At 40.1% G+C, this 13867-nt stretch overlaps 1 protein-coding gene across 4 annotated transcripts in view; it reads right to left on the reverse strand.

Moving 5' to 3' along the window:
• FREM1 (FRAS1 related extracellular matrix 1) overlaps window positions 1-13867 on the reverse strand; it is a 171100-nt gene that overhangs the window by 20985 nt on the left and 136248 nt on the right. For all 4 annotated transcript variants that reach the window (XM_043487094.1, XM_043487093.1, XM_043487095.1 and 1 more), the window contains 2 exons: window positions 4955-5084; window positions 2002-2074 (listed from right to left, as the gene is read on the reverse strand). In XM_043487094.1, the coding sequence (XP_043343029.1) occupies window positions 2002-2074; window positions 4955-5084 (203 nt within the window). The remainder of the gene's footprint in view (window positions 1-2001; window positions 2075-4954; window positions 5085-13867) is intronic.

Consider the following 13867-nt stretch of genomic DNA (forward strand, 5'->3'; position numbering starts at 1 on the left):
TAAGGGCATTACAGATGCAATTCACATGAAGTCATAGTAGAGTAGAGTGGACCCCTAATCTATTATGACTAGTGTTGTTATAAAAAGCGGGAATCTGGACACAGACACACACAAGAATGCCTGACTCAGACAAAGGCAGAGATTGGGTGATACAGCAGAAGCCAAGGAAGCCCAAGGATTCCAGCAGAGCATCAAATCACGGAAACGAGGATGGAGCAGATTCCCTCTCAGCCCTCAGAAGGAATCAACCCTGCCCACATTATGATCTTGAATTCCTAGCCTCCAGAACTGTAAGAAAACAAATTCCTGTTTTAAAGCTGCCAGGTTTGTGATACTTTGTTAGGACAGCCCCAGCAAGCAAATACAGTCACCAAACATCATACAACTTGCAGCCACGTCCAACTCTGTGACCCCATGGATTGTAGCCCACCAGGCCCCTCCTTCCATGGAATTCTCCAGGCAAGAATACTGGAGGGGGTGGCCATACCCTTCTCCAGGGAATCTTCCCAACCCCAGAATCAAACCCAGTTCTTCCGCACTGCAGGCAGACTCTTTACTGACTGAGCTACCAGGGAAGCCTGAGCTGCAGAAAGGCATTCTTTTCTATAATAGTAAATTATCAGTTTTGAAGTGGTGATGGTATTCAGGCAATTTTGTTTTGCCTTTGCCAAAACGTCATGGGTCAGTGGCAGACAATGGCCAAAGTTTTGATCAGGTGGCCGGTTCTTAGAGTACAGAACGTGTCCTCTGCAGGAGAGCACAAAGATACAAGCCCTGGCTGCCTCTCAGAGCTTTTCCATTCATCCCTGGGCAGGTGATCGAGGTCTCTCCCACACAGAGGGAAAGAGAGAGAGCCATGCAGTACAGTGAGGGGGAGCTACCAGCCCCCATCTATAGCAGCCAGAGAAAGTGGGGGAAGGGGGCATGGCTTCTGCCTTGGTGCCCCTGCCAGGCACAGCTGCCAAAAGTATGTCTGTCTTTCAGGCTAACTCCCCTTCTGCTGCTGCTATCTCCTCTAGGATGTCTTCCAGGATTTTTCTCAGTCAGCACAGTGGCGAATCCTTGGGGTCCCGATGCACTCTATCAATGAGTTGTTCTCATGTCTGTATTTCCCAAAGGATAGAACATCTGTGGGGTAGTTCCCTAGTAGTTCAGCTGATAAAGAATCCATCTGCTATGCAGGAGTCCCCAGTTCGATTCCCGGGTAGGGAAGTTCCCCTGCTACCCACTCCAGTATTCTCAGGCTTCCCTGGTGGCTCAGATGGTAAAGAATCCACCTGCAATGCAGGAGACATGGATTTAATCCCTGGGTTAGGAAGATCCCCTGAAGAAGGGAATGGCTACCCACTCCAGTATTCTTGCCTGGACAATCTCCATGGACAGAGGAGCTTGGCGGGTTACAGTCCATGGGGTCGCAAACAGTCGGAAGTGAGTGAGCGACAAAACAGCACAGCACAGAACATCTACGAGAGTGGGCCCCATGCTTTTATATTCACTTTTGCACCTAGCAAGTTTTTTCCAAAGGCCTAAAACAAAATAGGTGTTATCTAATTAAATAATGATTTTCCCTGAAAGCTGCTCATATCAAGCTATTCCAAGACAGATAATTTAGAAATGCCCTTTAGGAATTGGAATCTACATGACTATAACATTCTGAAGTTTTCCATCAGAATATGAGACAATTACATTATTTCAGCTTTGTGTCAGACCTTTAAATCATTTTCTAAAATGGCATTTCTTCTGGATTTTTGGATGTTTGCTTTAATATTTTATATATTTTATTTGTTATGATCTTTCATCTCATTTAAAATAAAATATCCACTAGTAATAAAATAAAATATGAGGTACAAAACCTCAAGGCCAAACTGATCTCTCTGGAAGCGAGGTGATACTGTTCCCTGAGGAGTTCTAGTTGGCTGAAGTTGCATCATAGTCTGTCTTTTCCACAATCTCTAGACCGTCTTACAAAAACATGAAACAAAGTCTAGACACACAGTGTACCTGGGTCAAACTGAACCAGCTTCGATGGAGTCATGGTGAAATCCTTTCCAAGTGTAGCTGACACTTGGTTGACCTTAAGAGGGGAAAAAAAAAAAAAGAAGACATTCTTTTAACAAAAATATGCTGTGATAGAGAAATACTGAGTCTAATCTCATACTAGACTAACTCATGTTCTTAAATCTGTTTCTAACATAAACTTATGTTTTATTATAATACATCATTTTGGGTCCATTTTCCTTAACGTTAACTTTTTTCCTAGACTAATATCAATGGAAGTAAACATAAAACTTCTTATTTTTTGGCTTCTCCTTTATAAATAATTCAGTTGTTGGAGAAAGTAATGTGAAATTTAAACAATATTTTTCTCTTTGCTACAGATATAATTTTATTCCAGGGCCTTCCCTCTACCCCAACATGGTCCTAAAATCATGCCCTACAGGAAAGGAAGGGAACAGAGGAGAGAAGGAAAAGTGGGCTCTCCTGACAGAATGCTGCTCTGTCAGCCAGTTGGAGGGATCCCATGAGCTCAGAGAGCAGCCTTCAGACCAGATGAATGAACACAAGTCCGGTCCATTCTCCTGTCTGGATGAAGCCATTCCCCTTCACAGGCAGGAAGGAGGGCTCTGTGGGGATGACGGACCCGGGGAACACCCACACAAAGGCCACCCACACCCAGAACTCAGGGCTTTAGAAGTTCCTTCAAGTAAGTTGTAAAAAAAAAAAAAATTGCTCTAGTCTAAAGAGACTACTGGCTGCTCCCCTGTTCCCCTTTCCCTGGGGCTGAAGGACAGAGATGATTTAAGGACTCTGACATCATGCCCTTAACTTCCCCCGAGGAGCCTAAATATATGTGAGGAACCCATATTTAGTTTGAAACATAGTTGAAAAAGAGTTTGAAAAAGAGGCTTCAGCTGGTTTGAAAAAGAGGTCATTGAATGAGATGTTTGGGAAAGTGGGTTACTCATTTGTTCACTTTCTTACAAGGGACGAAGGGCACAATTCAAAATGCACAGATTCCTATTTCTTTGGTCTCAGACATGATCTGCATTTCTACCAAACACCCTAACATCTGCCAGTGGTCTGCAGTGGAAATGCTTTGCTCAAGAAGAGTCCAGCCAGGTGAATAAAGCTACACACATAGAGAACCAATATGTGGACGCAGTGGGCGGAGGAGAGGGTGGGACGAATTGGGAGAGTAGCATTGACCTATATACACTACCAGTGCAAAACAGCTATATATATTGATACATCGACATATATACACCAACATGTGTAAAATAGGTAGCTACCGCGTGGGAAACAGACAGCTGCTGTATAGATAGGGTGCTCAACTTGCTGCCGCGATGACCTAGATGAGTGGGCTGCAGGTGGGAGGGAGGAGATTTAAGAGGGAGGGGATACATGTATACACAGAGTTTATTCACTTTGTTATACAGCAGAAACTAACGCAACATTGTAAAACATTTACACTCCAATAAAAAAAAAAAAAGAAGAGTACTGCCTCCTAAGCCCCTATTTGCTCTTTCTCTACGATGCCAAGGCTCCTCCCAAACAACCTTTCCCTGTGGAAAGGCAGCCCATTCTACACCTGTACCCACCATATGCTGGGAGTTACACTTCCCCGTGTGGTTCTTGCACGTGCAATTACCTAGTATTTACCACCACTGAGTTTACAGAATCCTATGTGGGAAAAGAAATGGGCTAGAGTGAGGTCAGTCCAGCTCAGGTTGGTGATTCAAACCAAGGCAACACAGAAGGTAGAAGCGCTTTCTTAAGCAGCCAATCAGCTCCGGTCTAAAGTGGCAGGCTGTGCTGTGGGCAGAGTGGTCCCTGAAAGACTCAGGCTATTTGAGAAAGGCCTGCAGACACAACCGGCAGCTTGACTGTGCATGCTCAGCTTCAGCAGACAAAAGATTCCCTGCCACACCAGGACTGTTCTTCCTGCCTGGCAAGGTGAACAGTTCTGTGGCCCAAAACTCCAGACTAGAGCATATGGTGCTTTCTCTGGAGGCCCAGAAGATTATTAGGAAACCATCCACGCAGAGTCTTTCTTTTTCCGTAACCAATGTACTGGGAAGTTATAGGGGACACCAAGTTTTCTGATCCTTTAACAATCATAAAGCACCCGTAGATCAGGGAAACAGAACCTGTGCCCACTGGAAAGATAAATGCTGAGTCTGGTATATAGTATAATCTATGTGCACAAGGTTCTGAAGGTGATTTGAACTTATTATTGTAATTGAGACTTCACTGAGATGGCATTTCCCCCCAGGACCTAATATCACTGCTTTTTTTTCCCCTTTAGATTAAGGAGGAAGTCTTTACCAGCATTAGTATGTACAGGCTTTTCATGCTCTCATTCTCCCAATGTGCAGTTTTTCTAGTGACTCCTTAAAAACGCTTCCATTTGCTCCATGTTCCACGTCAGCAGAAAGAAATATCAGGTGACTAGTCCAAAATTAATTATTGAAAATTTCTTATATTTCAGGGTGTCTCTATTGCTACATAGCCTCTTAACTTTGCATGACTTGGCTGATGCTTAAGACAGGTGTAATCCCTGACTTTTATCATCCACTGAGACCATAGGAAGTGATCTTGGTGCATGCTAAAAGGAAGCCATACAGGGACTGAAATTTGCAGACAACTTTCCTTTCCAAAGTAGAGTTTGGCCCAAGTTCACTAAGTTGGGTAGATCTTATGAAATCAAACTTCAAGAGTTAAAGATCAGATTTAAAAACTAAAGATGGGTTAGAAATAGCATATGTAGGAGCTAATGGACCTTGATAAATGATGGAGGGACAAAGAGGTTTTGTCCTTAGACTCTCCGGAACAGAGTAACACTTCTGCAGTTTGAAGTTTCCTTAGTTACTCTGAATTTCTCTAAGGAAATAGTCAAAGGCACCAACCAGCAACCTAGGCTTTAGCTTGAAAGATGATAGTTCAGAGTTGTTACCTGTACACTCACAAAGGCTGAGTCCATGGAATATCCCCTTCTGGTGATTTCCAAGGGCAACGTGCCCATATTCTCACAGACCTCATATTCAGTCCTCGACCATTCAATATGAGACCACTTCAGTTCCAAACTATGTGTGTAAGAAAAGAAAAAAGAAAATCATGAGACATGCAAAGTGGAAGCCTGTGGGGCTCCTCTGCTGGGTATAAAGCAACCACTGGTTCAAACTGGGAGAAAAAAGTGGTTCATCAACCTATACCAGTGCTACAAACTCCTTGCATATGTCTGGTACCTTTTAGTTCACAAAGAACATCTGCCAGCATTATCTCATTTGTTACTCTCAATACTGCTATGAGGTAGACAGAGGATGTATTAGAATTCTATTTTATAAATGCAGAAATAAGATTAAAAGCCTATCCAAGCTCCGCAGTTATCAATGATAAAGAAAGGGACTCAAACTTGACAGTGTTTGGAAGGGAAAGGAGCAGGTGGTTAAGTTCAAGGAGACATTCATTTTTGGAAAGGACATAGATATGAAACTTCTCTCCTATATTTTGGTCTCCTTCAGGGGTACAAGATCATTTCTAGGCACAGATCTCCTCTAAACTCAGGTTCAGTTTAATAACAAGATGTCTTTGAGGAGTGTCTAGGAATTAGAATGTGCATGTATGTTACAAGTTTATCCATCTCTCCTCTGTGCATGTGAAAGGAGTGTACTAACATATAGCTTTATTGCAGCTTATACAACTGAATCAACCTGATAAAGAGAGAGAGGTCTTTTTTTCCACTCTATGTTTAGTGAGTCCAACACTGGATAGACTTTAATCCTCGTAATACAAAGAGGTACTTTTTATTGTCTTTTTCCTTTTCTTCAGAAAAGAACACTGAGCTTAGAGAGGTTAAATAACTAGCTCAAAGGCAAAATGCTATGACCAAGCTAATAGACAGCGGAGATAGAATCCTTAGCATAAACCTGAAACCAAATGTCTTGTTCCTTCTCTACCATTCTTCTTCCCAACTAAAGTTCTTCATGACTCTTGTGGTCTGAGCTCAAGCAGTGGACTACAATTTTATCTTTATCCTGAAATATTTCCCTTTTTGAGGTGAGAAAACTTGAAATGGTTCACCTGAACAGTTCTCTTCAAAGGTTTTCTTCCATTTTTTACCCCCATAACCTTCAGCAACATAAAGACATGAACAATCTTCACTATGATCATTTAAGTCACTTCCATTGTTTTGGTTTTATTCATTTTCCTTTGACTCTCCATTCATAAAACCCTCAGGAGTTTGCCTTACTGTATTCCCAAATGTCCACTTAGATTCAGGTCTTTCCTCTAGACTTTTAAATTTGCTTCTTACAGTGTTTTTCCTTGCAGAGTTAGAAATCCTGGGTGCTACCAAGTAGAGTGTGGAGTTCACAATTTCAAAGAACATGCCACACTTTCCTGGAGATCATTCCTAATAGAGAGTAATACCAGTCAGTCATATGTTACAGTCACATCCTATATATTAAGTTCACTAGCTAAACAAACTCAACAGCACTGTGTTCTCTTCTACCAACCAGCAGCCAGTGAGACAAAGGTAGTGTGGAAACATGGAATTATTCCAGAGGTTCAAGAATTTGTATTAAAATATATGTTTATTCAATCAATAGACATGACATTTATTGTTATTGGCATGCTGGGCTTCACAAAACTTTGACATGAAAATAGGTTACTTTTATTAAATAATATTGGGAACCTCATGGGCCTTGAAATTGATTTCAAATCTGACAGGAGACAGATCAAGAAAGAAAGAAATGACAATGCTTAAAGAATCACAAGATAACAAGCAACACGGATGTTATAAACGCCAATAGAAATAACATGTTGCAAAGAATTCCTAAAGGATCCAGCCACATAAGAAAGGGAAACAAAATCAACAAGAATGATTGGAAGAGAAAACAGGAAGATAAAACAGGAAGGAAAAAGGAGCAGTGGGAACCAGTGAAATAGATACACAGGGATGGATTTCAACTAAGTCTGCGTAAGATTCAAATGAGTTTCAAGGTTCAATCTTCTAAGAATCTATGCATTGCTAATGCTAACCACGACCAGCAAAAATTCATCAATGTCACTCTGCAGGTCCAGATGACCTTGAGGTCTAAAGTGAAGTGTGATTTGATTGCTGATCTAGATCCATAAGTGGATCATGCAGAGTGACATTCAGTTTCAAAGCAAGGGTTTTGGTGCTCGGGAACGTGAACACATCACCTGATATATCTTTGGAATGCTGCACAATGCTTAGAGGTTAAGGTTGTAATTACACAATGTTCTATTTTACTTGCTTAAAACTATTCCCTGCAAATAATAAATACTTATTTAAAAGCTACGAAATTTAAACCAGGCTATATATTTTTCCGAAAAATATATAAATCATGAGGCACTTGCATACCTAGAGGATATGTGTGACACATGCTTTGAAAGTGTTTTTTGTTTTCTGCATACTGTATTTAAGAAGGTCTTTCTACACTGAGCCTACAGTTGCTTAAACTCTACACAAACACTTGAAAGAAAAGTAAGAGATGTAGTCAGTCAGCTGGGAATTCTCCCTGCAAGAAGCCACACAGAAGTACGTTTGGTATCATGTAGATAAGCAGGTGCAGAAGCCCATGAGAGAGCTGTGAAAAGCTCTGGACTGGGAGGTGTCAGGCAGACAGGGGTTGGTTCACATCTTCACATTTTAATGACTCCCCTCTTCTTTTCTCATAAAGTTAAGCTTGTTCTGATGTCAGAAATGAAGTTTACAGACACACTTTCTGTGAAACCCACATAGCAATCATTGTAAGTCAGCAGGACACAAGAACTCCTCAAGCCCCGAGGTCAGGATTTCTTGGCCTTGGAACTACTGACATTTGGGACCAGGTCATTCTTTGTGGTGGGAGGCTGTCCTATGCACTGTAGGATGTGTCCCACAGGGGACCTCCTCACTGATCTAGTGGTTAAGACTCTGCCTTCCAATGCAGGGGGCACAGGTTCTATCTCTGGTCAGGGAATCAAGAATCCACATGCTGTGGGGTGCAGGCAAAAAAAAAAAAAAAAAGTTTAGTAACATCCCTGGTTTCTACTCACTAGATCCATTAGATGCAGCCATGCCATTCCATTCCAGTTACAATAGTCAAAACTGTTTCCGGACATTTCCAAATGTCCCTCATGGGGAAAGTCATCCTCAGGTGAGAAACCTTCCTGAAGTGATTTCACAGACTCATCACAACAGAAAATTCTATTTAATCTATAAGCCAAGTTGTGGTTCTCAACAACTATCATGAATGAAAGACATAGTCTGTGGGGTCTGCCCAGACTATTTAATTTCTATTCCTCTATCCTATGTCTTTCACGATGTAGGGCTGAAACCATCACAATATTGTAAAGTAATTATCCTCTAATTAAAATAAAAATTAAAAACAGTACCTAGCATATGTAATAAAAAGATATAACATCTCACATGAAAAAGAAATTAAATGGGATGAGACTTCCAGTTCTTCTTTCAGTCAAAGACAAGACAAACTGTTTAATTACCCAATTTAGCAATCTACCTCCACAGTCCAACATATGTAATCCCCCTTAATCTGATTAACTCATTTTCCAAAGTACATATAACATACTATTTAATTCACTTAGGTACTAAGGTAGTTAGCTAAGTAAACAGGGGTCTTTAGTTCATTGATGTATCACCAAGTGCCTTGTAGGGTGACTGGGACATAGTAAGTGCTCAATAAATATTTGCTCAAGGAAAAAAATAAAAATAAAAAAAATAAAAAATATTTGCTCAAGGAAATAATGAACTTTGTTTAACCTACTGTTTGAAAAGCTAAATTAACCACTGAAACTTTTTTTCTTCCCAGTCTTATTCACATATTTCACACAGCTTGAAAAGAAAAATTCTAGGCCAGATGACCCTCACATGTTTTTTCTAGCCCTGACTTATTCTGGATTCTTTAGGTCATATTGAATTGTATTAGCTTGAGAGAAAGATGAGATTGGTAAATGAGCATTCTATCATAAAACATGATGTCTTATTTTCTAAGGCACAGGCGTGCTTCTCAACATTTGACAGCATCTAGAAACAGCTTTATTTTTCATAATGGGAGGAAAGTGATACTGGTATTGAGTGAGTGGAGTCCAGGGATATTGCTAAATATCCTTCAATGTACAGGACACCCAATTCACCCTCCACCCAAGCCCCATGACAAAGAATTGTCTGGACCAAATAGTCAAGAGTGTTGAAGCAGAGTCAAAAATATATACTTCCTTATATTCTATTCTGTGGCTGTTGCTGCTCAGTCACTAAGTCATACCTGACTCTTTGTGACGCCATGGACTGCAACACGCCAGCCTCTCCCATCCTTCACCATCTTCCAGAGTTTGCTCAGACTCATGTCCATCGAGTCGGTGATGCTATCTAACCATTTTGTGGCTACTTGGTTCATTTATATGAAGGAACAATGAACCAAAAGAACCATTTGGAATTAAACTCTATTTTGGGATTTGGGACATTAATCTAGGTTAACAAGCAAATGTAAAAAAGGTACTTGGCTGCTCTCTGCCTCAGTTTCCTCACTTCCCCAAGTACAATAATAATGAGTCTGTACTTCAAAGAGCTTGAATGAGCCTTAATGAACACTCGTTAAGTACTCTGAGCTTCTCAGTGAAAGGTTTTATAGTAGCTAAAACTGTGATTAAATTATTCTTATAACTAGATCTTCAGTTATAATCAAGTAGCATATGACTTAAGAAAATCAAAATGTTAAAAAATATTTTCTAAGGATTCAATCCAAGACTTATCAATTCAAAGAGGATGCTATTAAGCTCCATAAAAATGCTATGAACACCTGTGTTTTCCTTTCTGTCTTTCTCTCATGATAATGGAGAAACGGTGTTTAGTTAGGAAGCAGCATAGTGAGTACCCCAAACAAATGCTTTGGAGTAAGATACATCTCATAACCACTTATTAGCGTGTGATTATGGTCAGCTACTCAGTCTCTCTGGACCACAATTTTCATCATCTGTAAAATGAGGGAAATTACATTCATGTCAAATGATGCAAATTAAAATTTGCTAATATGTATAAAGCACCTGTACACAGTGGGTGCTTAATAAGGGCTATTTCCCTTTCCTTCCTCTGTGGTTTCTTAGATCTAATCTAGAGACAAATACTTTAACTTCTGGCTTGCAGGTAACATGAAAGCTTTACCTAACCAAGAGTTTCAACCTCTTCCCCTACAATGTGTTTCATAAAAGTTGTTAAAGCATCACTAAATTCGCTTGCTAGGGAGGAGAAGGAGTGAGGTGCTTGGAATCATGGAGCAGCTGGAGAAGCAGTCGCTGAGTTATGAAGAACTTCAGCAGGGGTCAACTTTCGTTCTGAAGTTCACCTTTTCTGCAGTGGGTGCAAGAAAGAGGTCAACACTGAACGCATGTTAAGAAACTGCCTTGGTCAGACGTCAGCTACATTCTGTGGTCTGCGAAGGTGTTTTTGATGAATGATGAGGTCCTATGTGACAGAGTTTGGGTGGGATGCAGACCATCTTGAGATTCACACTGGATGTGAGAACGGCATGCTAAGGCATGTGCCGAGAAGATGAGCACTCACATTGAGGTCAGGAGGTCATGGTGCACTGTGGGCTCTGCCATTTATTCACTTAGTGGCTGCAGGCCAATTACTTAAATGCTTTGAGCCTGATTTCCTTATCACCCTCAGAGAACTTTTTTGCAGATTAAAATGGAAAACATATGTGAAAGCATCTAGCACAGTGCCTGAAATTTAGGCACTCAACCAAATCTAAATTTTGATGCAAATTCCTGTGGATTTCAATGTTCTATAGTAACTTCTAATTACAAATGTCTCCTAAACATATCACATGAAAAGCTTGTGCCATGAGCTATTCTGGGGCAGGGTGGTCTTGGTTTTATAATCAAATCATATAGAGGTATGTTGCATACTATATCCCTCTCTTGAAGATTCCCGATGCACACATGCATCTTTGTGACTTTGGCAATGTGATGCATTACGCAGCACTCAAGCTAATTAGTGAGTCATAATAACTTGATCACATCAAGATTTCCTAACACTATTTCTAATGGAAAGTCTATTGACCCTTCAGGACTGATGCACAATAGAAATGCTGCCATAGCAAAAACTTATTAGCAATCAAAACTCCGGGACAATTCTCACTGAACATGAGTCCTTCTTATTCTATGAAGAGCCTCCTTTCTGCTCCTGATTGCATCCACCAGTCCCTTTAGCTTCATTGCAGAATGTTTTCACCCCTTGAAATATACAGAATATCAATCTATTAATCCTAAACCAAACAAGAACACAAAGTTCACCACATTTAGATTATTAACAAGAATATGGATTGTTCACTTTGTTAACATCTCAGAGTCCATTTCTAACCCATGATGGACCTTAGCTGGCCACCAAAGGCCTCTGAGATACTTCTTCAGTCAGTCATTGTCCCCTGCATGAATGCACAACAATAGTAATCACCACCACAGGTCCTGTTTGTCAAGGACTTTAAATAGATGCTCCCACATGTTTTACCTCATTTGTTCCTCTAAATAAATTGTAATACTGCCTCCAAATTACAGATGAGATAACTAAGATAACTAAGCACTTGACCTAGGTCAATGGCAAAGTCAAAGCCCAAACCCTGTTCTTTGGCTCTGAGTCCAGTGGTTTACTGTATATTATCTATCCCATTACCCCCAGTTTATTATCCATGGAGTACACACTCATATTGAGACCTGTAATTTACACTCAAGCTCCTTGAGGAGTAAGTCTTCTTCCTTTCTTGTTGCTTTGATGGCCAAAGATTGGAGAAAACTCTGGAGCTGAGTCTATGGCTTCTTTCCCCTTAGGCCAGTTGAGCACACACATTAAGAGTAGGCAAGAAGTCCTTTAGTGCAGTGAGGAAAACCACAGATTTGAGAGTCATAATTTCTGTACCAAAATCTCAGCTCCTTCTCTGATGAGCTGTATGAGCTTGGAAAAGTCACTTCCTATCTCCTTGCCTCAGTCTCCTCACCTGTAAATTCTGGATTATGATGGCACCTAACTTAACGGTTGTTGTGATGATTAAATGAAGAGCAATAAAGTGGGAGCAGAAAGCTATAGCATAAATGACTATGATTTATTCTATATAGGCAGCTACGTTCCTGCTAGCTCTGGGAAGACAGATCATTATTCGTAACATTGTTTTCTACTGGAAAAATAAAGTTCTTCTTGTTCCAAAAAGTATCTACTTACAACGAGTTTAGAGACAACTATATCCTTCAAAACCTATAAAGATAAGTGCTTAGTAACTTCTATCTGCTTTCCCCTCCACCCACTCTAGAGAAAACCACTTAATATATGTCAGATCAATTCAAAGTTATTTGGGGATTAACTCTCAGTGGACATATTTTGCATTATGTTCCACTGACTCCAATCATCACAAGCTGAATTAGAAACATCTTCAGCATAGGTACCTGAAAATAGGTATCTAGTAGAAGTAGGAGTCTATTTTAAAAGTCTCAAGTAAAGTTCTAAATTCTGAGGTTCTGCAATAAACTTGAAGATTATTCAAAATCATAAATCATCTTCAAAAGCAGTGTCCTTGGTTACAGTGAGGAATTGGGGGTGCAGGGGACAGTATGTAGAAACTTCCCTGGTGATCCAGTGGTTAAATGCTGTGCTCCCAATGCAGGGGGCATAGGTTTGACCCCTGGTTGGGGAACTAAGATTCTACATACTGCAAGATGTGGCCAAGGGTAAAAAGAGGTTTGTGGGTGAAGCAATATCAGTCTAGCTCTATTTCTGTGTTCCCATGTGGAAGACCAATGGTCAGCATTAGATCAGGAGCAAGTCTGATCAATATTTTTATGTTTATATGTTGAACTATTAAAAAGCAAGTGAAATCAAGTTATTAATATTTTTGAGTAGGATTTTTTAAAAAATTCTTGGGAATTGAATACATTTGTCTGAAATTGCAAGTAGGTAACATATTTTCTATAAAGATTATAATCCCAAGGAGCCATTTTTCTGAGGCAAGAGCATTTTAATGGGAAGTGGGCATCTCTTCTAATTTTAAAGTGTCATGATAGAATTTTCATGTCAGGGTCCAGTTCTTCCTTGCCCACACTATTTCCCAGATGCTTATACTGTGCATCTGGCCTATAGTAGCCACTCAATAAAAACCTGGACCAGATTTTCTTTTAATACTACTGGCAATAGAGGTGCAATTCTGAGAGCAGGTTTTGTTCAAGATGCATTTTTCTAACAATGACTACAGAGACCTCTGCTGGCAGATACTGGAACTACAATTCAGGATCAGAAAGAAAAAGCAAAAATGAAGAGATCAGAGGTGAATTTCTCAATTTTCTTGTCTTTCTTTGTCCATACTCTGTCATAAAAGCCCCATAAGAAGCTGTCCTCATTATGGTGTGTGGTTTGATAGAGTCAATACTAAAACTAGAAAAAATGAACAACTTTTCTCTGAGGTGAGTGGGAAGGGTATCAAACTTCGAAAGAAAGAAAACCCACTGTATGTGGAGAACTGGATTGTGATTTCTGGGACCATTTGATAGCTGTTATTCAAGGTGTACCTTAAAAAAAAAATCTAGACTTAGTGACCTGGTAAGTGAAATTACTATGGTCTGTTAATATGGTTAGTTTTGAGGATTTGATACTCTGGATTTTCTGAGGGTCCTATATTTGACATAACTTCAAAGTATTACTTAATACCTCCCCCAAGTCTGTTTTCCTCTTTTACACTGTCTTCACCTTACCCATGTTAGGTTTATTAACTTACAAAAGGAGTCGCTAGTAATTGCTTGGGTTTTGGGGGAAGAGAAGTTGTTTTGCTAAACTTTCCTGACTCCCTCATTCTCTAGA

This window comes from Cervus canadensis, chromosome 14 (assembly GCF_019320065.1).
Source record: "Cervus canadensis isolate Bull #8, Minnesota chromosome 14, ASM1932006v1, whole genome shotgun sequence".
NCBI lineage: Eukaryota > Metazoa > Chordata > Mammalia > Artiodactyla > Cervidae > Cervus > Cervus canadensis.